The 23,044-nt window shown below is 40.4% G+C and overlaps 1 protein-coding gene across 2 annotated transcripts in view; it reads right to left on the bottom strand.

The window, feature by feature from the left end:
- GABRA2 (gamma-aminobutyric acid type A receptor subunit alpha2) overlaps positions 1-21,611 on the bottom strand; it is a 78,023-nt gene extending 56,412 nt beyond the window's left edge. For both annotated transcript variants that reach the window (XM_073340104.1, XM_073340105.1), the window contains exons 1-3: positions 21,507-21,611; positions 20,734-20,822; positions 17,883-17,998 (exon numbers count right to left, since the gene is read on the bottom strand). In XM_073340104.1, coding sequence (XP_073196205.1) covers positions 17,883-17,998; positions 20,734-20,804 — 187 coding nt within the window. In that variant the 5' untranslated portion in view covers positions 20,805-20,822; positions 21,507-21,611. The remainder of the gene's footprint in view (positions 1-17,882; positions 17,999-20,733; positions 20,823-21,506) is intronic.
- Positions 21,612-23,044: the final 1,433 nt, after the last annotated feature.

Below are 23,044 nucleotides of genomic sequence, written 5' to 3'. Positions count from 1 at the left end.
AATCCAGGGGTGCTGAGCCTCATGTATCCACAGAGAAAGACCCTTGTGCTGCAGGTCATAAACAAAGCAGGGAAATACAACCTAGATGGAGCTACAGTAAGGTGGGTGCATAACTGGCTGGAAAACCATTCCCAGAGTAGTTATCAGTGATTCACAGTCAAACTAGAAGAGCATACTGAGATGGGTCCTGCAGGGATCAGTTCTGGGTCTGGTTCTATACAATATCTTCATCAATGATTTAGATAATGGCATAGAGAGTACACTTATAAAGTTTGTGGACGATACCAAGCTGGGAGGGATTGCAACTGCTTTGGAGGATAGGATTAAAATTCAAAGTGATCTGAAGAAATGGTCTGAAGTAAATAGGATGAAATTCAGTAAGGACAAAAGCAAGTATTCCATGTAGGAAGTAACCATCAGTTACACACACATAAAATGGGAAATGATACCTAGGAAGGAGTGCTGAGGAAAGGGATTTGGAATTCATAGTGGATCACAAGCTAAATATGAGTCAAAAGTGTAACACTGTTGCAAAAAAAGCAAACAAATTTCACTCTGGAATTAATTTGCAGGAGTGTTGTAAACAAGACACCAGAAGTAATTCTTCTGCTCTACTCAGTGCTGATAAGGTATCAGCTGGAGTATTTTGTCCAATTCCAGGTGCCACATTTCATGAAAGATGAGGATAAACTGGAGAAAGTCTAGAGAAGAGCAACAAAAATGATTCAAGGTCTAGAAAACATGACCTATGACAGAAGATTGAAAAGAATGGGTTTATTTAGTCTGCAGAAGAGAAGACTGATGGGGGACAGGATAACCATTTTCAAGTACATAAACGTTTACAAGGAGGAGAGAGAAAAACTGTTCTTGCTAACCTCTGAGGATAGGACAAGAAGCATTGGGCTTAAATTGCAACAAGGTAGGTTTAGATCAGACATTAGGAAAAACTTCCTAATTGTCAGGGTAGTTAAACACTGGAATAAATTGCCTAGGAAGGTTGTGGAATCTGGGTCATGGGAGGTTTTTAAGACCAGGTTAGACAAACACCTGTCAAGGATTGTGCAGGTAATACTTGTCCAGTCCCCTACACTAAAGGCAGGACTAAGATGACCTCTCGAGGTCCCTTCCAGTCCTACACTTCTGTGATTCTGTGACCTGAAGATAAAACTAATTATCTTTCCATAAAGCTAGCTTTTGACTAAAACAGAAATGGATTTGTTAAAAGGAAGATAAAACACTCCTCACAAATTCATAATAAAATCCAGGCATCTTACCCACCCACGTGCTGCAAAAACCAAAGGAAAAAAAACCCCAACAGGGAATATCCAGTTACATATAAAAATCTTGCTCTAAAATGATAATTAAAGAGCATAAAGCTGAACTGTTGAGTTGGGTCCTGTTCTGCTTGTTTCTTTTCAGTCAGAGTGTACTGGAGATTTAAAATTGGAAGCTGAAAGGAGATTAGAGTTTGGCTCTAAAATGTCTGATTGTATTGAGATAGTCCAACCGTCACAAGACTGAGGTAAAGCTTAGTTATCTGGTGTGAAAAAAAAAGGTGTTTGGCAGTGAGCCAAAACTATGTCAACCAAAGTAAAAAGCAAACCTTTTGGCATTCAGCCTCATCCATTGAGCCATTACAGCTTCCCCCAGGATCCAAAGAGCTTGCATATAATAACCAGGTCTGAGTTATTAATGGGACTATTACCATGTTTAGATCAATAGGGTGGGCATGATGTAAAGCTAAAAAGGGCTGGGAAGCCCAAGGGCTTGCATCACCGTTCAAAATATGAGAGAGAGTTCTGGGGTGGGAGGATAGAAGTCTCTGGTGAGGTAGAGATGAGGAGGAATTGATATGGCACCATTTGAATCAATGCCGTTTGACTGGCAAAACAGCGAAACAAAATATCCATTCCCATCCTGGTATGCAGTAGTCTGTCCCAGAATATTAGAGGCACAAGGTGGGTGAAGTAATAACTTTTGTTGGACCAACTTCTGTCGGTGAGACAGACAAGTTTTCGAGCTTACCCAGCACTCTTCTTCAGGTGTGGGAAATGTACTCAGTGTCACAGCTAAATACATGGTGGAACAGATTGTATTTAGCTGTGACACTCTGAGTATGGTTCCCAGATCTGAAGAAGAGCTCTGGGTAAGCTCTAAAGCTTGTCCTCCTCACCAACAGAAGTTGGTCCAATAAAAAATTTTACCTCACCCACCTTGCTTGTCATTGCCATCCTAGGGTGTTTTCCTCTAAGGTTCCTACTCTTTTCAGGGCTACTTGGAATGGTATCATAATACACATGCAGGACAAAGTGGTTTAAACACTGGAAACACATCAGGTCAGCATTTCAGGTTAGAAATTAACATGCAAAAGGCTTATCTGATTTTTTAAATGTTTGAGTTTGGCAACCTTAATTTGTTTGCCAGTCAGGAACACCCTTGTCAGTCTCTGCAGCAGTATCTCTTTGAGCACATTCCTGGTTTAACATCTCAGTGGCGTGTGCAAGGATGTATTGTTCCCTGATCAGCAAATTTGGATCTTTGCACCTCAGGACCCAGTCTGCTTCTGTTGTTTCCACCAATCATTTCCCCCTCCCTCCAAAGAAGCAATATCATATTAAAAAGGTATTTAAATAAGCTATGCCTACCATAACATTTTGCTAAAAAGTAATGAAATTGTCCCATCAGACATTGCTTTCCTTATCTTTCTGAAGGGCAGTGGGTGCCTGTTTCTTCCCCTGATTGTGGATTATATCTCAGGGAAAGAGTGCTATGTTTGCATGTTCCTCCTTAATTATTACTGGATTTAAGGGGTGTCTGATGCAGTTTCAGAATTCTTCTGGACTGATCAGTACAGGTAGCCCTCCAAACAGAAGCAGTACCCAGAAATATGTTTTCCGCATCTTCATAAGCCTAATGCCCCTTCCTTTCAGGTGCAGACCTAATCTTCTTCACCTCCAAGCAATATGATCTGACTTAATTTGACTGAGAATTTCAGACAGATGCTTCGACCAGTCCAATATGCAGTGGGCTGCCTACAAGATAACAGACTGACAAACGCACATCACACCAGCATTGGTACTCTGCACTTGCTCCCTACCCAATTCCAGACAGGCTTCAAGCTCCTGATATTTCTCTTTGAAGTCCATCAATAGGTTGAGGCCCAGCTATCTTAGGGTATGTTTTCCCTGCAGACTTAACCTGGTCTCTCACTCAGCTGCTGCACCTAATCTCCCTCCCGTCCCCACACAAAACCCTCTCACACAAATTTAGTGGTGCTTTCAACCAGGCTAGCTGGCACAACTGGGGGCATGTGCTAGAGCCCAGGTGCTACTCTCACTCAGACAGATAAGCCACCTACTTTGTAGTGAAGACACAGGCTAAATAACCCAAGTGCTGACAGTCCCTCCAACATTTTGCCCCACATGCCCAGTCAAGGTCTCCCACAATTCACTGGGAAAGAATCAGAGTGGCTCATTTTACTGTAGCACAAAGAACCATAGGTTATGCCCCCAGAAGTCCTAGCGACACACATGGTGAGTACACCACGAGGTAGAACACAGTAACTTGGGTATGGCTTTGCAGTGTGGCTGTTCACACCTGGACTCGGCCAACCCAGGTGATCAGACCTAAGTTAACTGTGCAGTGAAGGGCAATCCAGAGACTATTGCTATCAGTGGAAAAGACTCCATCAATGGGCTTTGGATGAGGCCCTTAGAGAACAACCTTTTCCCTCTTCCCTTCCCCCTCCCGCCCCCTTTCTGTGATCCACTATGACACATACAATCAACTGGGCTGTTGCAGTTGATGGAGCCCAGGATGAAACTCTGGAAAGCCAAACGCCATGCTTGCTCTGTGACAAGCCCTCATGTGTCACCGGAGGTCAGCATGTGCCCAAGTCTTTCTGTCTGTATGTTTCTGCACAAGCCTTCCATGAATAAAACATCTTCAGAACGGCTGACACAGTCTCTCCTGGAGACAAAGCAAGAACATTCACTTATGGAAGTACTGCAAATGATGGAGACTATGGTCCTTTCAGACAGATTATTTTATTATAGTGATGGGTGGATTAAAAATGCTCACACACCTTTATTTTTCCTTCTCAGCTCAGTATTTGAAATACAGAAGCTACTGATACCAGGGTAGAAAAGCTAAGTGTCTTCATTAAGTATAGCTTTTGTGTCAGTGAAGCACTGACAATGTACTGCTGCAATAAGAGGCTCAAAAATATTTGTTTTATTTTAATCAGAAATGTTGTAAGAAATTACAAAAGAGAATTTCGGCAGAGGATGCTGAGGCAGAGCAATCAGAGAAGCCCAAACGAAACTAGAGATCCTTTAAATCTATTTATCAACCTGACAGCAGTTCCTATTTCACTGTAGGTGAAAGAACTATTAAGCACAGGAAGTTAGTCTTGAGCCAGAGTATTCTAATAAATACACTTGCAAAAAAAGTTAGCATAGACCATCTGTAGCGAGCCAACTGTTGTTGATATGTTAGTAATTATATTTCTGGGTCTGGAATCTATTTAATATTCTCTCTCCTACAAGAATTAGAAGTTTTACTATTAGGGCTGTCAATTAATCACAGTTAAAGCAAGCGATTAACACAAGAGGTGAGCATACTATGGCCCGCAAGCCACATCTGGCCCGCAGGACCGTCCTGCCCTTGAGCTCCCGGCCCCTCCCGTGCTGTCCCCCTCCTTCTTCCCCGTAGCCTCAGCTCCCCACGCAGCCCATGCTCTGGGCGGCGTGGCTGCAAGCTCCTGCCGGGCAGCATGGCTGGCTCCAGCCAGTAAGGGGGTGGGAGGGATTGGATAAGGGGCAGGGGGTCCTGAGGGGCAGTCAGGGGACAGGGAGCAGGAGAGATTGGATAGGGAGTGGGGTCCTGGGGGGGTCGGTTAGGGGCGGGGGGTCCCGGGAGGGGGCGGTCAGGGGACAAGGAGCAGGGGGGGTTGGAGGGGTCCATGGTTCTGAGGGGGGCAGTCAGGGGGAAGTGGGAGGGGGCGGATAGGGGCCGGGGGGCAGGCTGTTTGGGGAGGCACAGCCTTCCCTACCTGGTCCTCCATACAGTTTGGCAACCCCGATGTGGCCCTCTGGCCAAAAAGTTTGCCCACCCCTGGATTAACACAAAACAAATTACTGCATTTTTTTAACGAGAGTTAATCACACACCTCTGTTTTGACCCTCTTCACCTACTGTACTTCATCACTTGGCGGACCTTGGCACAGTTCTACTGATTTTTCTCATGATCTGGAGTGATTAAATATCAGGAAAAAGTTAATGGAGGAAAGACGCAAAAGTTCAGGTCTTTTGAATGGGAAGTTTCTTTTTAAAAAAACTTCCAGATGGTTCTCTGGATAAAAAAAAAAAAATGGTTATTGGTAGCTATTGCAAGGCTGAGTTCCAATACCATCAAAGTGCTTCAAGTCTGTAGTCCCACCTACACACTAAACATGCTTTTGCCTCAAGTTCTTGTGCTACAGATAACCCACGGGCAGCAAATGAATGCCGGCAACCACAACAGAGTACACTTACAGAGTTTCAGGATCGCTATAACCCCGTGAATCAAAGTACTTGTATGAGGTGAATTGAAAAATACTATTTCTTTTGTTTATCCTTTTTACAATGCAAATATTTGTAATTAAAAAAAAATATAAAGTGAGCACTGTACACTTTGTATTGTGTTGTAACTGAAATCAGTGTATTTGAAAATATAGAAAAATTCCAAAAATATTTATAATACATTTAAATTGGTATTCTATTGTTTAACAGGGTGATTAAAACTACGATTAATCATGACTATTTTTTTAAATCTCATGAGTAATTGTGATTTTTTTAAAAATCATTTGACAGCCCTACTTACTACTCATTTTTTGTATGTATTGTGGGAGAAATCCTGACTCTGCTAAAGTCAGCAGTAAAGCTCCTATTTATTTCAATGAGGCCAAGATTTCACCTTGCATCTCCTTGTTTATCTATAGTTCACTGTGTAGCTAAGCCTTAACTGGGAGCTACTCCAGTGCAGGGAGCTTTGCAGTGTCCTTGCTGAATTTTGTATAGATTTCGGTTTGGTTTATATTTTTACATGTTTTACAGTAGCTTTTTTTAGGGCCAAATCCTGAACTCTTCGCTCCAGCAAAACTCCCATTAAAGTTAACAGCTCAGAGCCTCAGATGGACCAGAGCAATTAAGTAACTTTTAGACTTCCCTGATCCCCGGGGCTGTATCCTAGCACAGGTCAGAGCAGCCTCAGGGGCCTGCCTTCTCTTGATCCTAACACACCTCATTCATCAGGATTTCCCCAGAAATCAAAGGGGTGGGAGAAGGGAATCGAGCTTCTTGCCAAATAAGAGATTTGACAAAGCAAGGGGTTCAGGACTGGGTCCATATTAAAATTTAAACATATGTTAAGAATCTTTAGTTTCTGACTTAATTCAAATGGAAAAAAGTCATTATCAAGAAGCCAGAAATCAGAATTTGGACATTTGGGTAACTGTACATCTTTTTTGTAACCAAAAGTTGAACACGTCATCCATACGTAAATTACCATTTTCAGTTAGTTCTCCATTAACACGTGTTCAAAGTTAAAACTTAAAAATAAAAAGAACAGCAAAGACTTAGGGAGAGATTCTGTGCTGCCCCTGTAAGCATCAGAGCACAGACCTCACAGCCCTGCGCCCAAATTACAGCACTCTCCCCAGGCTGTCTTATGGGCTGCCTGGAATCCTGGCCCTTGACACTTCTCCCACCTTCAGCATGCTCCCCCGTGATGGGGATTGCAAGGTGGGCCCTCGGGAGGCAGCCTTATGGCTGTCTTCCACCGTTTCTACAGCATAGGAATCCTCCCCTGGCCAGATATGGGGCTTTGGGGGCTCCTTTTTACTGTTTCAGCACTTTTAGGTAGTGTAAACAGGCTGGAATGGGGAGGCACGTGAAGATCTCACCCTTAACATTTAACCATGAAGCTTTTGCACAGAGAAAGCACAAAGTTTAATTGTTCTTCAAAATGTTGTCTAACAAATGCGTAATATGAGTCCATCACTTTGAATTAATATGATCCAGTTTCTTAGCTTGGTTTCAGAGTAACAGCCGTGTTAGTCTGTATTCACAAAAAGAAAAGGAGTACTTGTGGCACCTTAGAGACTAACCAATTTATCTGAGCATAAGCTTTCGTGAGCTACAGCTCACTTCATCGGATGCATATCTAATAAGATCAAGCACGGTCATGGAATTCCCTGCAGCCAGTCTGGATGTACACATTTGCATAGGTGATCTGACTGGATAATTTTGTTCCAGATCTTGGTATGACTGATTTCCAGCTCCAGACTGCTCCCGCCCCAGCTGCACCACGCTGTCTCAGCACTGCTGCTGATCTGCCGCATCCGATGAAGTGAGCTGTAGCTCATGAAAGCTTATGCTCAGATAAATTGGTTAGTCTCTAAGGTGCCACAAGTACTCCTTTTCTTTTTTCTTAGCTTGGGAGCTCTTTGGTGCATGGATCATACCTTCATGTGTACATGGACAGCACCTAGCACATTGTGTGCCCTACCAGAGAACACAATATCTTGTTTTTATAAGTACAGGGTAACCAGTTATTTAGTAACCAGCAAGGTTTTCTCTTTGATTGTCCTATGATCAACAAAGTAATGAATGAGTGGGAATAAAGCATTCTACACTCGGTGAAGAGCTTTAAAACCTTACACAGAACAGAAGAGATAGTTAATGATGTGATGCTCTGTAGTCCAGTATCACAGGCTATTATATTTTCCCCCTTTCCTTCTTTAAAAACTTTTCCAGTAGTAATACTTTCCCTTTCGCCCACAAAAGGTAGCTGGTGACACAGAACCAAGCCCAAAAGGAAGACCCAGCAGCAAGAAGCTCATCATTCTGCCCTTTATCAACCATGTGGACACTGGTAAAGACATCAGTGAAAATAGCATGGTATGTCCTCAGCCTGATACAGAGCTGTTATCAAGACAATATTGAATTCAACACTCTCCCCTCTCTTTTTTCACTGTCATTTACTCCCCATTACAGCCACTTACTTGTGTTTCACCCAGAGATGTCTAATCCTTCAATTAGTGACCCTATAAATTGTGAAGGGGGTGGAAATGGATGGAGGTCTAACCACTCTCTATCTCCTGGCAAAAAGTGGTCTAAAAGAATCTATCATCTAAGGGCACCAGAGGATGGGTGCAAGAGCAATGGATGTGTTGAGAGACAATTGCCTCTGTTGGATGAGAGACTCAGCAACATGAGAATGACCAATTCAAACAATTCAGGATATGCAGCTCATCCATAAAAATAATTATCTATTTCTGAGAAGTCATTCCGTAAAACAGTGATGCTCCCAGACTGTAATTATGCAGCTGAAGGGAAGAGCATTCTACAGGTCAAAAACAGAGTGAAATATTAACCGAAGTCCTATGTAGACCTGACAAGTTAACAGAGTAGGGTCACCTTTTTAAAAATGTTGTGATAGGCTAATTATATAATTAGCCTATCACAAAATTTCTACAACTTCTCCTATTTTACAGTTTACCTTGTTTTTCCTCTACAGAGAAACCCAAGAAGATTAGGAATTTCTAAATGACAAGGCAGTCATTTGATCACAAGATATATTGTTTTTCTCCCACATCTTTGTGGAAGAAAACTGAACTAGGTGGGTGCAATTTTTTTTTTAAATTCAAACTAAAATCAAAAACATCTTTGGGACACACATTGTTCTACTCATGATAGTAGTCCCATGGAAACCACACAGCTACCTGTGTGAATAGGCCTTTTGTGCGTACACTGCCTTTGTATATTTCAATGAGAAAAGTAATCTGTATAAAAAAGAGAACATATGTAGAAATAATATATTCAATTAAAATGTATTATGTTTACATTCCTATGCTATTTGGTATTTTAGATCTACATCTGATATTTCTAATTTTAGTTACGGGTCTGAGACATGCTAGGACATGATTTGTTATATTTTATATACACAAAATATGCTTTTTTATGCTTTTTTTAACTAATTATGCTTAGATAACTGTGTGTGAAAGTTTTTGAATATACATACAAGAATATAATGATTTTCAAAGGTCAAGTATCTGAAATTTTGTATGCAATGATTTTTTCCACTAGTCATATATTTATGAGATTACTAAATATGTAACACTTTTACTTAGCATTTTTACATATCACAGATTCACTTGAGTGACTATAAGGCACGCATTAGTTTGCCTAAAGAAGTGCCAAATTCAGACCTCTGACATATGCACATAACTCCCTTTAACTTCAACAGAAATTGCACATGTGTAGCCAACGACAGAATTTGGTCCAGAGAATAACTTTCCTAGAATATTTTGTGGCCCAAATTGCACATAATAATCCAAACAACAGAATGCTGATTTGGGGCATATTTTACTAAAATACCTGCTTTAAGTATGTATTCTGAAACATATGGCATGCAAGAGTAGAATTTATATCCAAGAGCTCTCTTCTGCAAAGCATTAATGGAACCACATGCATGAGTAAAGGTTAGCAGGATCAGGCCCTACCAACAAATCCAAATGTTTAGAAACCTGGCTCCCATAGATTTAGAAATATAAAAGCAAATATTTTGGGGCGTAAATAAAACTTTCCTTTCCCTGGTGATTAACTTCATCTGTGTATCAGCCTGAAAAGATGACATTTAAAAAAAATGCACGTGAGGATTTATCTTTGCAGTGTTGCTATAGCCATGTTTGTCCCAGGAAATTAGAAGACAAGATGGATGAAGCAATATCTTTTACTGCACCAGCTTCTATTGGTGAAAGAGACAAGCTTTCGAGCTTGCAAAGATCTTCTTCAGAAACCTGAAGCACACTGAGTAAGCTTCAAAGTTTGTCTCTTTCACCAACAGAAGTTGGTCCAATAAAATATATTACCTCACACATCCAGTTGCTGCAGGATTTATCTTGACATATTAAAGCTCTCCGATTCTTATAATTAAAAACAATTAGATAATTTACTATCTTAATTCAGATTCGTTGTCTGTTGTTCTGATTTAATAATTTAGTGCATTACAAAACAACACAGCAGCTTAACTAATATATCTGCTTTTGAGACTGACTCATCATTTGAATCCATTAATGTCAGAAATGAAAAAAAATGGATGAACCATCATGATCCAACTGATTATGTTAAGTGTTTCATTCTGAAGTTTTGAGCTGGGTTTTTGAAAATACTATCATCCTTAATTTGTCACCTGTTTAATCCACGGACCAATTTATGGTATCCCCTTTTCAGTCCCTGTGTTGTGCCTAATCACTTAGCATCATTTACAAACCTAAATGAACGATTTAACAAACCACCTGTATGGGTATGCTAATAATATAATGAACTGTCACTTCATCTATGCTCCTGATTGGGATCTTTGAGTGCTACCATAATATATATAATCAACTACAATAACTAACACACACAATATGTTGTTGCAAAATGTTTGAAGTTACTACACACAACATAACTGACACAACCTGGCCTTCTGCACACACCCTATTATCAAACTACATCCTCCCCACACCCTAATAGTTGTAAATATTGAGTGCAGTAGTTCAGTGTGTTGGGAGGGGATAGTTTGGTAAAGAGGGTGATGAAATGATGGCATCCCTCTTAGACAGCATCACTGGTATGCAATCAGGAGCTTTACTAGAAGCAGCAGATCTGCGATAGACCACCACTAGTACCAACAGCATTATACTGGCATGAACGGAAAATAAGAGCCTAGGCTACGCTGTGTGTGGGGTGGAACCCGTCCTCTCATGTCCAGCCAGAAAGCCGCCCTGAGATTTTTCTGCTTACCCAATCCCACGACAGATTGATTTCATTAGACAAATCAATCAGACAAACAAACAAACAAACAACCCACAAACACCCTAAAACCTACCACAACAAGGAACTCCACTGCATATGCTTCTCCCCGCAGGGGGGAGGATGAGAGAACGAACACATGACAGATGTTAATCACATTGCTTAGCGCATTACTGGAAGGCGCTCATACACTAGAGTAATTAGTGTAGTATAAGAAAATACATAGACCAGAACAGAATAGAAAGCAGTGTATGAGAGATGGTATAGGAGAAGAGGCAAAGGCAACAATGGAATTGGTGTTTGGGACAGTGAGAGATTGCAGTGAGATGTAATTGGGGTCAAAACCAAAGACAGAGTTGCGGTCGGGGGGCTGACCAGCGCTGGGAAACTATGGGCGTTTTCAGATGAAGTGGAGCGAATGCTGGAATTTTGGGTGAGGGGGAAAGGGGGATATTTTCTGGAAGGATAACAGATGATGTGGAGTTTTGGGGAGAGAGGAAACTTTACAAAGGGGAAGAGAGAAAGAATTTGCCTCAAAGATACTTGTGAAGGGGAAGGTTTGAGAATGTTTGTTTTTGGCCTGTGGGATGTGCAGAAGGGCAGGGTTTGTTGGTGGTGGTTTTTTGTTTTGTTTTGTTTTTATTCTTCAAGGAGGATACCAAAGACCTTCTTCCAAGGTGTTAATATTCCCTTCTTCAAATGCCACCCGACCCCCAGAGCCACTACTGACTTGTTACACCTACCTTTAGTATCGCATATTAGTCCCTTACTGGAATGATTCTGTGAAGTATTGTGCATCCCCTGAAAGATGCTGAGCACTCTCATTGACTTCATTGGAAACTAAGGGCACCCAACACATCATAGGATCTCATGGTATTGTGGGAACTGGACAAAATACATTGCTTGGTCCACTTTTCACCTGCCAGTGCAGCCCTGGCTTCTTCACAATACCACCAAGTCTTAGGCAAAGACTATCCAAGAGAGCAAAGTTATCTGTTCTCTAGACTTTCCCAGCCCTCTCAAATTCTCTCCAGTTCTTCCACCTTGTCATCGATATACTAATTATGAATGATTTTCTACTTCCTTCAGATAGTTTCATCTTTTCACTTAAATATATATTCTTGGTTAACATTGTAGTTAAGGACTGAAGTTGTCAAATTTATTATACTTTCACCTGTCACCGATTAAAATTAAAATCTGCAGCAATCTTCTGCTCCCCCCACTTGTAAATCAGCACTAATTATGCTGAAAGTCAATAGAACTGTCCCAGAATAAAATTAGTCCAAGTGAGAAAATAAATAGATCCCGCTGTGATGTTGCATTCCATATGTTTTATGGAAATATGCTTATGAGTATGAATATAATGTGAACTGGAATATGCTTTAGGCAAAAGGTCTCTTGTAAGGTATCATTACAAAGCTTATAATCTACTGAGGGTGTTCATCCTATTTGTATGCATGTATCATTCTTGTATCTGAAGCTAGAAATATGAAGTATAATGTTAGGATATAGATATTCAGGCCTGTCTGTAAAGGCCTATACTCTAAGAATGTACGTATATGTTTATCATTTAGCTATTAATTGAAGTACACAAGAAAGAATCTGTGTAAGGGCCTTCTCTCACTGTGACAGTCTGAGGCCCTGTTCTTAGGCCAATGCCTTTGGCTAAGCAGTAGAGGCAGCCATAAGCTGGGAAGCAACCAGTCACCTCCTCACATTCCAAACTAGTCAATATGGGGCTGTTAGGAAGGTGATCCGATCTATCACCTCCAGAGAAAGGGAAGAGCCTAGAAGATGTAAAAGGAAATTTAGGTTGATAGTTTTCTGTCTGGTAAGAACTCACTTATCAATAGACACAGCTGGGAAACCCTTATGTCTTTATAGATGTACTTGTGAAATCCTCACTTCTGTATTGTTTTGTCATTATAGTTCCCACTTTGCTATTGTTTATTGGCATGGTCTCTGTCTGGTTCTGTGATTGTTTCTGTCTGCTGTATAATTAATTTTGCTGGGTGTAAACTAATTAAGGTGGTGGGATATAATTGGTAACATGATTAGCTAACAATATTTAGGATTGGTTAGTTAAATTTCAGTAGAATGATTGGTTAAGGTATAGCTAAGAATATTACTATATAAATTAGGGGCAAACAGGAAGTAAGTTGGGATTCGAAAAAAAGGAAAAAAGGAACTTGGATTTAAGCTTGCTGGAAGTTCACCCCAATAAACATTGAATTGTTTGCACCTTCGGACTTCGGGTATTGTTGCTCTCTGTTCACGCGAGAAGGACCAGGGAAGTGGGAGAGTGAAGGAATAAGCTCTCTAACATGAAAAGGAGTACTTGTGGCACCTTACAGACTAACCAATTTATTTGAGCATAAGCTTTCGTGAGCTACAGCTCACTTCATCGGATGTCTCACAGGACATGTGATCCTGTCACCTGAAACTGGAATCCATCCTAAATCTGATACTTTTCCATTTAGAAGAGGGGTGGGAACCCAGCGAGGCAAAAGATTCCCGCCTTGTGCCAAAGCTATAAAAAGAGATGGAGCAGGACAGAGGGGGCTTCCAGTCATGTGAAAACCCCTAGTTAACACCTAAGATGTCTGCTGGAACTAACAAGGACTGTACCAGGGAAAAGGATCGGGCCCAGACTAGGAAGGCATCTAGTCTGTGAAAGAAGATTATTGGAACATCTCTGAGGGTGAGATTTTACCTGTAATCAGTTTCTTAATGTATTAGGCTTAGACTTGAGTGTTTTTGATTTATTTTGCTTGGTGACTTGCTTTGTTCTGTATGTTATTACTTGAAGCTACTTAAATCCTACTTTTTACATGTAATAAAATCACTTTTGTTTATTAATTCATCCAGAGTAAGTGATTAATACCTGTGCATATCAGCTCTACCAGTGTTATAGAGGTAGACTCAATTTATGAGTTTACCATGTACAAGCTTTATACAGAGTAAAACGGATTTATTTGGGGTTTGGATCCCATTGGGAGCTGAGTGTTGGAGATAGACGACCTGCTGAGCAGTTTTTGGTTAAAGTCTGCAGCTCTGGGGGCGTGGACCAGACTTGGGACTTTATTGCAGCAGGCTAGCGTGTCTGGCTCAACAAGGCAAGGTTCTGGAGTCCCAAGCTGGCAGGGAAAATAGGCTCAGAGGTAATCTCAGCATGTCAGGTGACAGTTCCAAGGGGGTCTCTGTGACCGAACCCGTCACACCTGTATTTGTTCTTCTAAAACTACATTGAGAAAGCAAAGCTGGTACTATCTTTGTCGTTTGTAATCTGTGTTGTGGTAGTGCCTAAGAGCCTCAGTAGTAGATCAGGGCCCCATTGTGCTAGGTACTGTGCAAACAGAACAAAAAACATGGAGGCACTTTATATTTATGGGAAGCTAAATTAAAATAAACTGATGTCTTTACATTTTTCATACAAAAAAAGGAAGGACAAAGATCCACAAATGTCTGTTCTCTGCAAGCACACAAAATTGAACATGTGTGATGTGCCCACCTTATCCTAAAGCATACTCCCAACTAGCTGCTCCCATAAAAGAGTAAAAACCCCAGGATTCAATGTGATAAATTATCTTGGAGAAAAATGTACATATCGGACTATTGGTCCCCATCCACATCAGCAGAAATCAACTTAAAGTATGTAAACCTTGATAAGGTAGACACTCCTTCTAAAATATTTGCATGAAAATAGGATAATAAATTTGGATCTAAACCATATAAAATATTACAAATGATACATATATTTATGTATTTATTGTGTTAAAGCAACATTTGCAGTAAGTCTGATGTCCCAACAGAAGATTGCAAGGAACTGTTAAGTTTAAGCGAACAACATACTTTAGAAGAGGTACTCTGGCCCACTTCTGCAGCTGCAACCAAGGAGTGTCAGGCAAAACTGGAGAGGGGTATGAAGTGGCTTTAATCCACCAATCTGCAGGCTCAGTCCTAGGGCTACTCCATGACAGCTTGGTCCATAGAAACAAGTTTAGAATAGCCTGAGACCTGCTTTAACGTCTGCCTGCTGCCTATGGCCCCAAGGAACACTGCATTGTCCCCTTGCCCCTGACTGCATCCTCTTTGTTGGCTGAAGGGAGGTGCTGTATAAGTCTCCACAGTGGTTGTGCACCCAACTTGAGGACTCCTGCTGTTAGGATGGGCCTCCAGTGATCAATACTATTAGTTTTACACCAGCTTTGCACCAACAACACAACACAAAGCTGCCTTAACACTCTGGAGAGTATAAAGTTCAGAACTGAAACGTATGCACCCATAATTTAAAAAAATCAAGTCATGTAGCATACACACACCCCTAATTTCTCAATAGGCTTGATATTAGGAGTTTCTGAATTTATTCCAAAATTTAGGAATGGGGTACAAACAGACTCCCACTTAGCTAGAGATTACACAATCCCTTTGACAGAATGTGCAGTTATTAGAAAAGTTTCCTTGTATTGCATTTTATTTTTCAATAATCAGCTAAAACATTTAGTGCTAAACTAACACTATCTGTTTCGATATTAAGCACGAAAGTATTAGGGAACTGTGGAGTTCAATAAAAATTAAGTATAGGGGAGAAAATTCAGCTTAGTGACACTTTTGGAAATGTGTCAGATAAACAATTAACTGGTGCATTGGATTTTCCTTTCAAAAGGCTTCAAAGGAATCCATGCTAGGCGTTTGATAGTTATGTCTTTGTTTTAATTAAGACAGGTTCTGATGTTCCAGGTTCTGATCTGAGTTATACTAATGTAAATACTGTAATAGTATGATCTAATCTGTTATGCCCAAGTAAATGCTCTAATGACTTCAGTTGAGTTCCTTCAGATTCAGCAAGTTTATCTGAGATCAGAATCTAGTCCAAGTAACTCAAAATAATGACATATATACCAAGATTAACATCGAGGCAAGATTAAAATGCAGTAGTCTACATGAAGACACAATTAGAACCTACCAACGTCTACCAAGAATGCAATTTAAAAGAAAACTTCAGTAACCAATATTTTCAAATTCTTACCATAGGTAGCCATTATAAGAAAGAAAAAGAAAGAGAGAAGTCTATACAATTTTTGTAATATTCTGTAGAAATAACATACTCTCTCTAAAAAGGCTATGTAAGATATATAATATCCAGGACCAGGCCTTTGATATGTAACTGATTTAAACTGATGTTCTGTTAAATTACCAATATTCTTGCAGACTAACATTATCACATATCATGAATCATTATTGGTTCAAAATGCATGACTCACTTTCATTTCACACATGTTCTACATTGGTTGATGGCATGTATGTCAATACTGAACAGATGTTAATTCCTTTATTTTCATGCTCACCAAACATGTATTAATTACCTGGGAGATTTGGGGATTTTCTTCTTAAAGATATTTATATAGACTTATTTTCAAAATTTGAAAATCCATCAGAAAAAGATAAAAATATAGTTTACATTCCTTAAATTCACGCTTTCGATGTTTAATTCCAACTTTCTCAATTTAAAGATCCATATGCAAAGCAACTGCAGACTGTTTTCATTAATTAGCATGTTCCTCTTTGTAAACAGGCAGAGAATTTTTCCATTACTTTTGCAATAAAAAGGTTTTTTAAATAATTACAAATTAAATTCAATTTTCTGACAAGTTAGTTCTGCACATCATCTGTATGGCAGTCTGTTCTTACTACATCAAAATGGTTAAGAAAGGATGAATAATTCTGCAAAGAAATAGTATCTCCTTGCAATCAATCACTATACAATGTGCATAAATCCAATTATTGTACTGTACTTCTCATTTTATGAATTATCTACATATAAAGCCCTTTAAAATATAAAATAATGTATTTGCAAATATCTACTGAAGGGATGCCAGGACGGGAAATTAAAAGGGATTCCATGTCAGGATTAATGCGTAATGAGAGAGCTATAGGTAGCTCGTGCCACTTTATGCTGGTCATAAGCTAGCCAAGGCTTTCCAAACTGGAACAGCAGGGGAGCTACCGGCACACTGATTTCAAGGAGACCTGAAGCAGGCCCTTGCTTAGTTAGGGCCTGATTCCAAAGAAATGAATGGGAACAGAAGTGGGCTCTCAGGAAATTTGTCCTTGCCCACACTATGCCTGGCTTTAGCCAGTTGTAACAGTTTCACACTTTAGCACTGTACCTACTAAAATTTCAAACAAAATAAAAATAGACACAACCACAAAATATCAAGAGCAAGATATTTGATCGTTCTTTATACGCCATGGAGCATATGCCATCACTTGTAGCCAAAGCAAATTCTTTAAATTTGCCACTTGGATAATTTTCTTCATTGGAATAAAGTTTTTAAATTAAAATGCAAATACGACAAACAAAGATTTTAAAAATCACGTACAACCAGGACACAACAGACCCCTGACTCCTCCCTATAATCTTTCTATTATTTGGGCACTTTCAAAATAAGAAATAGAGGTAAGATGCCTAACATCATGTTCTTTAAAGGCTAAATCCTGGCCCAATGAAGCCAATGACAATATTCCCACTGACTTCAACAGGGTGAGAATTTAGCCTGAAACAAGTGTTATTGACACCAATACTCTGTGAATACATGTATCTATTCATATACTCATTCAATTCCAAGGGATCTTTGTTCACTCAAATTTCCCATGGACATTCATGAGGGTTTGGACCTATATGCACCTTCGAGATCTCACAGTAAAAGCGACTGATGCTGAAGGAGTTCTATCTATATGGAAAAAGACTTTGTTCACATCCTATTTCAGTTTTCTAACCACCAGACTTCTTTTCTTTTTAAAAAAGATAAATGGTTGCTACTAGTTAAGAGATTTTATTTCCATTATACCTTTATTGTTCCATTAATTTTTGTCAAACAGGTAAATATGGATTGATAAATGATTTAGCAGCAATATGTAATCAAATCATTGGAAAAAAGTTCCTAAGGGAAAATATATATTTATTTAAACAACAAATTATGCAATATAGAATCTGATTTTATATTTAAAAAAAAAAACCAACAAGTTTTAATGTTTTGTTACCTCCTAATCCAGGTCTAAGACGATTATCATAACCATCCAGAAGTCTGTCTAGTATTCTTGTAAAGATGGTGATGTTATTCTTAGCTTCATCTTCTAGGGAGTCAGCCAGCACTGATCTAAAACAACATTTTACAAACTAAAATATTTGTTTATGTACATTCAGTATGCAACTAATGTTATCATTTAGCTTTGAATGAGTCAGATGTTGCCTTCTAATAACCTACATTATCTTAATCATACCACCTTTTCCCTATAAAAATGTACTTTCAGGAGTATTCTGAAACATGAAAAATATGTGCTGTGTAGTGTAAGTGTATATGCATATACTAATTATATATTAAACAATGGTTTGGAAACATGATACTAAGAAAAACAGTTTTAATTTTCAAGCACTTCATTTTCTAACAGCCTCTATTTTCAGCACATATTAAAATACAGTAAATATTGCTTCCTAAGAGCTCAATTAAAAATATGGCTGTTCCAGTACAGAACCCCCCAAAAATGCCATACGCTTCCACAGGTCATTACTCATGGATCGGTGTCCTTAGTTCCAACACAAAACTATCTCCTTGGAGCTGCTGGCCTACTCCCTCACCCCCTGCACACACTCTCTCTCAAACAGATACTTTGGTTATGCCTCCACCCAATGGCCATATAACGTACATGAGCAGAAGTACTGACATAAGGGAAAACTCCACTGATCATGCTCAGGGAGTCCTCTGATGTCAGTACATAGTGGGTGGGCACAAGGAAGCCGACGGCAGCAAGCAAGCTGGGCGAGAGCTGTGAACAGCCCAAGAGCTGTAGTGGATTTAAATGGTATTTAGAAACAATTCTTGTCTTTCAAAAGACAAGAGTATTTCCCTATGTTTTACCAGATCCAATCACATCTTGTAAATATTGGGGTGAAACCATAAATTAATCTATCAAGGAGAGTGTATAGATCATCTAAATTTATCAGACTTCCTTGGTGAAGAAAGAGACCCAATTCTCTTCACTGATCATTTCTTCTTGGAAAACAGCAATAAATCCAATGAAATATGATTCTGCTGTCCAGTCAAGAATGGTGCTGAACATATCATCTGGGTGTGGAAACCCAAACCATGGCTTTGTATACCCTTAATTGTTTCTTCTATATAGAGCCTTCATATTGAAATGTTCTTGTGTAACCAAATTTTAAGCATCATTTTTGTGAAATAAATTATATCAGAACACCATCTTTATTTAATACCTGTGTGGAGCATTAGGGCAGTAAAACAACATGTTAGATGCATTACCAGTTCATGCTATTTTTCAAAAATCTGCAGGTATTTTTATCTTTCAGATTTTTTCTTTTTTCTGTGTGCTTATCTTCTGCAACTGCAGTGTTGATCAAGGAATTTTGATTGAACAATTTGTACTATGTAAAATTAACACATTTTGTCTGATCTACAGCAAAAGTAAATCAGGTGACATCTTTAAATTTATGACAAAACAACCTAAAAATTAACAAAGAAAGGATTTTCCTTTCACCCTACAATTAAACATCATGGAGGAAGTATTTAAATGTAAATTATTGCAGTCTGTGGTTTCCAAGATACTATCCTTATAATCAAGCATAATCAGTTAATTTACAAACCAAATACCTAGATGTCACATGTAAAATAAGATTAAAAGCTCTGTGTGGAAATTAAAACTATTGCTGTTTTTTCTTCACCTATACTTCGATAGTATGAATATCTGCCTTTTATATTACTCTTGTAAAAACAGAATAGTTTTTGAAGTCAAGATATGATTGAAAACCCCAGTTTAGATAGTTATATCACCTTACGACGTAATCCTACAAGTCTTATTCACATGAAAGCCCTTAATTAAACAAACTGTCTCTTTGATATCAATGGGATTATTCATGTGAGTAAGGACTACAGGATTCAGCTCACTGTGATTTAACTAATACTGCACCATGTTTGGGTGCAAAGTAAGATAGATGACCTATTTTTAAAAATTAGGTAATTCTAGTCACTGAGAGATAACCACCAGGTAATTGTATCAGACCAAAATAAATGAAGAGATTTTCAGCCATATGAGGCCCCTATAATTTTGAAAATCATATTACCCAGAAAACGTACTGCGATCACAGTTGAAACAAGTAAAATGAAGTTACAAATTACAATTAATTGCATATTTAGGGAGCGTAGGCAACACTAAACTAATTATGTTTAAAATTACTTTCTGGTATGTTGTCACTTTAGAAATGGAGATCTCTAAACAACATGAAAAATTGATTAATCAACCAGGCTATTCTTTTATTTTATGGGTCTGTGAAGTTGTATGCTATCTCCACCTAGAGGTTTAAAGCTTAAATATCATTTCTGGGATCTGTTGTGTTGACCAAAAAAAAGGACAAGCCCATACTCAAAAATGCCAACATTATTTTAGAAATTGTAGTTTGCTATTTGACTTCACAACAATCTATTACTTTGCCTACACTGTTGTTCTATGTGATTAACTTATGGTGTAAATTGGCAGTGGCATACTGATTCCAATACATCTCTTACAACTCAGAATGTTACAAAGAAAATATTTAAGGGTGTATTTTTTTGTCTTTCAAATGGTTGAATTAAAAATGTGAAGTCACCGGTGTAGCGAATTGTTTAAGGTAAGTAATTAACTTGACATTGTCCCCAGAACTCTTTTGGTCACTGCACTTGATCTAGAATCTGCCAAATATTGTATTAAAACAACTAACCAAGACTTTTTATGAAATATTATCCCCTGCTAGCTTTTATCACCCCTTACAGGAAATGACTAGGAGCAGATCAAAACACAATATGCGTTTCTGTTGAACAGCAATAAGAAACGTTGTGCTCACCTTGTTGGCACCCCCACCAATAAAAGGAGAAGACCCAACTGCATCTTGTAGAGTGTCAGTTTCCCCTTCATAGCTGCTCTTTGCAAAACCTAACCATGCAAGAAAAATACAAACCCACTCAGAGCTACAGTGAGTCTCCACCAAGCAAGGCTTTCAACTTAACCAAAGGAAAAATACATGCCACTTCAATGGAGATGAGAAAACACTGGATTCCTGAAGCACTTTCCCTTACTAGCAACTTATAGCTCCATCTTTTGCAAGGATACTGCTTTGTACAAGTATGTAATTCATAATCAAAAGTGGCATGTAAGCAAATGCATCAGATGCTTCTTTTTTCTGTAATATGAACGCCCCGACAAGACCAAACAAATAATCAGTTCTTAATCATTCCTCGGTTCACTACAATACTCCGCAACCCACTCACCCCAAAATAATCATCATGCTCATTTGCAGAGGTTCAATGGCATGACTGTGAACCAACCGGTGCAGCTGCTGCCAAAGGCGGAACATGCTGGACAGCCGTTTAAAAAATAATAATAATGGACATAGACTCACATCAAAAAGCAAAAAGGGGCAACCACAGTGCAGGTCAAAGTTGCAGAATACAAGGAGCTTAGCTAATGCAACGCAGGGTGCCTGTCTTGTCTGAGGTTAAGGGAGGGGGCCACTGTCGGAGCCCCCCCTCCTTCTCCATCTCCCCTCGAAGACACTCCGACTTTCCGGGGGTGGGGGCATGCCCAGCAGCGCAAGAAGAGAGGCGACGGGGTCCCTACCTGGGAGCAGCAGCAGGAGGCGCTCCGAGGAAGGTGGGCGAGGGGGAGTCCCCCCGTGCGCTAGTCACCAGAGAGGAGGATGTTGAAGATGGGGAAACTTGGAGCCGAGCAGCCAGACTGCAGCGGCGCTGCGAAGAGGAGCCGCTCCGGAGTGCTATGTGCGCGAGGAGGAGCAGCGCGAGCCTGCTGGAACGGGGGGGCGGCAGGAGGAGGAGAGTGTGCGCGCGCGCACACAGCTGGCGCGCGCTCCCCCTCCCCCTCCCCCCAGAGGAGGGGGAGGCGGAATCGCAGGGCTTGACTCTCCGCCGGCCGGCCGGCGCGAGGGCTGGGAGTCCGCGCGCTGCCGCAGCGGCGGCTCCCGCGCGCTCGTCAGCCCACCCCGGGCAAGGGAGGCGCTTGCCCAGGGTTCCCCCGCCCCAGAGAATGCTTTGGTCCGCTGCCCTGCAGCGCCAGGCACCCCACCCAGCGCGGGGCACTTCCGAGGAGCGCCTTGGAGCAAAGCCCAACCTCCTTGCCCCTCATCTCCTTCTCAGCAGCCGCAGACCTCACCGGGGGCACAGCACGGGCTCCCCTGTGCGGCCCCCTCCCCCCAGCGAGCCTCTCGGGGCAGCAGCAGCAGCCCCCTGGGGCTCCGATTGTCCCTTGCAGCTGCTCCCCGCCGGGCATCCCTCTCGCTGGTCTGTCCGGACAGGCCACCGCAATCGTCCCTGCCACCAGTTCGCACCCCAGCCCAACGAGTTCAAAGAAGTTTGCACTGAAAAGGGGAGGAGGGAGAGAGGAGCTGAAATGTGACTTGTGCGGCCGCTGCACCAGCCGAGCAGCAGCTGAAGCAACTGAAGCAAGATAGAGTGGGGAGGAGGGTGGGGTTGTTTCCTTATTTAGCCTTTCACTTGTCAGCTCCATGTGCATTGAAGAGCACGTTATGTAGAGCTCAGCTGCAAAGCCCTATCCACCCTCTTCTATGGGGCTGTGTTTGATCTTCCTTGTTAGTAGTCTGTTTTATCTCAGGTGATGAAATGCAAACAGGGCGATTGCACGAAAGAGGTACCTTCTTCTGTTGATGCATCTAATTTGAGATGAAACTGGCAGACGACTAAAGGAAAAGAGAGACACAGCCTCTTATTGGGTGTGTTTAGAGTGCTACCCTTGTGAAAATGCAAAGCGGGAAAGAGAGGAGCTGCGTGGTTAATTTCTTTCTTCACGACTGATGAATCATAAGTTCGGATAATATGAGCATATTAAACATACACGAGACACGACCTCCCCTAGTGACAATGCATGAGTAAACGTGAACTCATAAATGTGGTAAGATACTGATAAGACACACAAAAAAATTAGCTTATTCTTACACAGACAAAGTAGGGAAGAAAGAAATCCCTTAAATGCTAAATAATATTTGCAGTGGCCTTTTTAACCTCTTAATCACCACTTTCAAAGTAAGTGTTTAATGTGCTATAACCTAAACAAACAATTACTGAGTTTTGTTGGCTTATCTAATTCCCACCATGGTCTCATCTGTACCATTAATATTCTCTTCC

The sequence above is a fragment of the Lepidochelys kempii genome, chromosome 4 (genome assembly GCF_965140265.1).
Source record: "Lepidochelys kempii isolate rLepKem1 chromosome 4, rLepKem1.hap2, whole genome shotgun sequence".
In the NCBI taxonomy this organism is placed as follows: Eukaryota; Metazoa; Chordata; order Testudines; family Cheloniidae; genus Lepidochelys; species Lepidochelys kempii.
The sequence above is the reverse complement of the archived record's forward strand: the minus strand, read 5'-3'. Positions and strand labels throughout refer to the sequence as shown.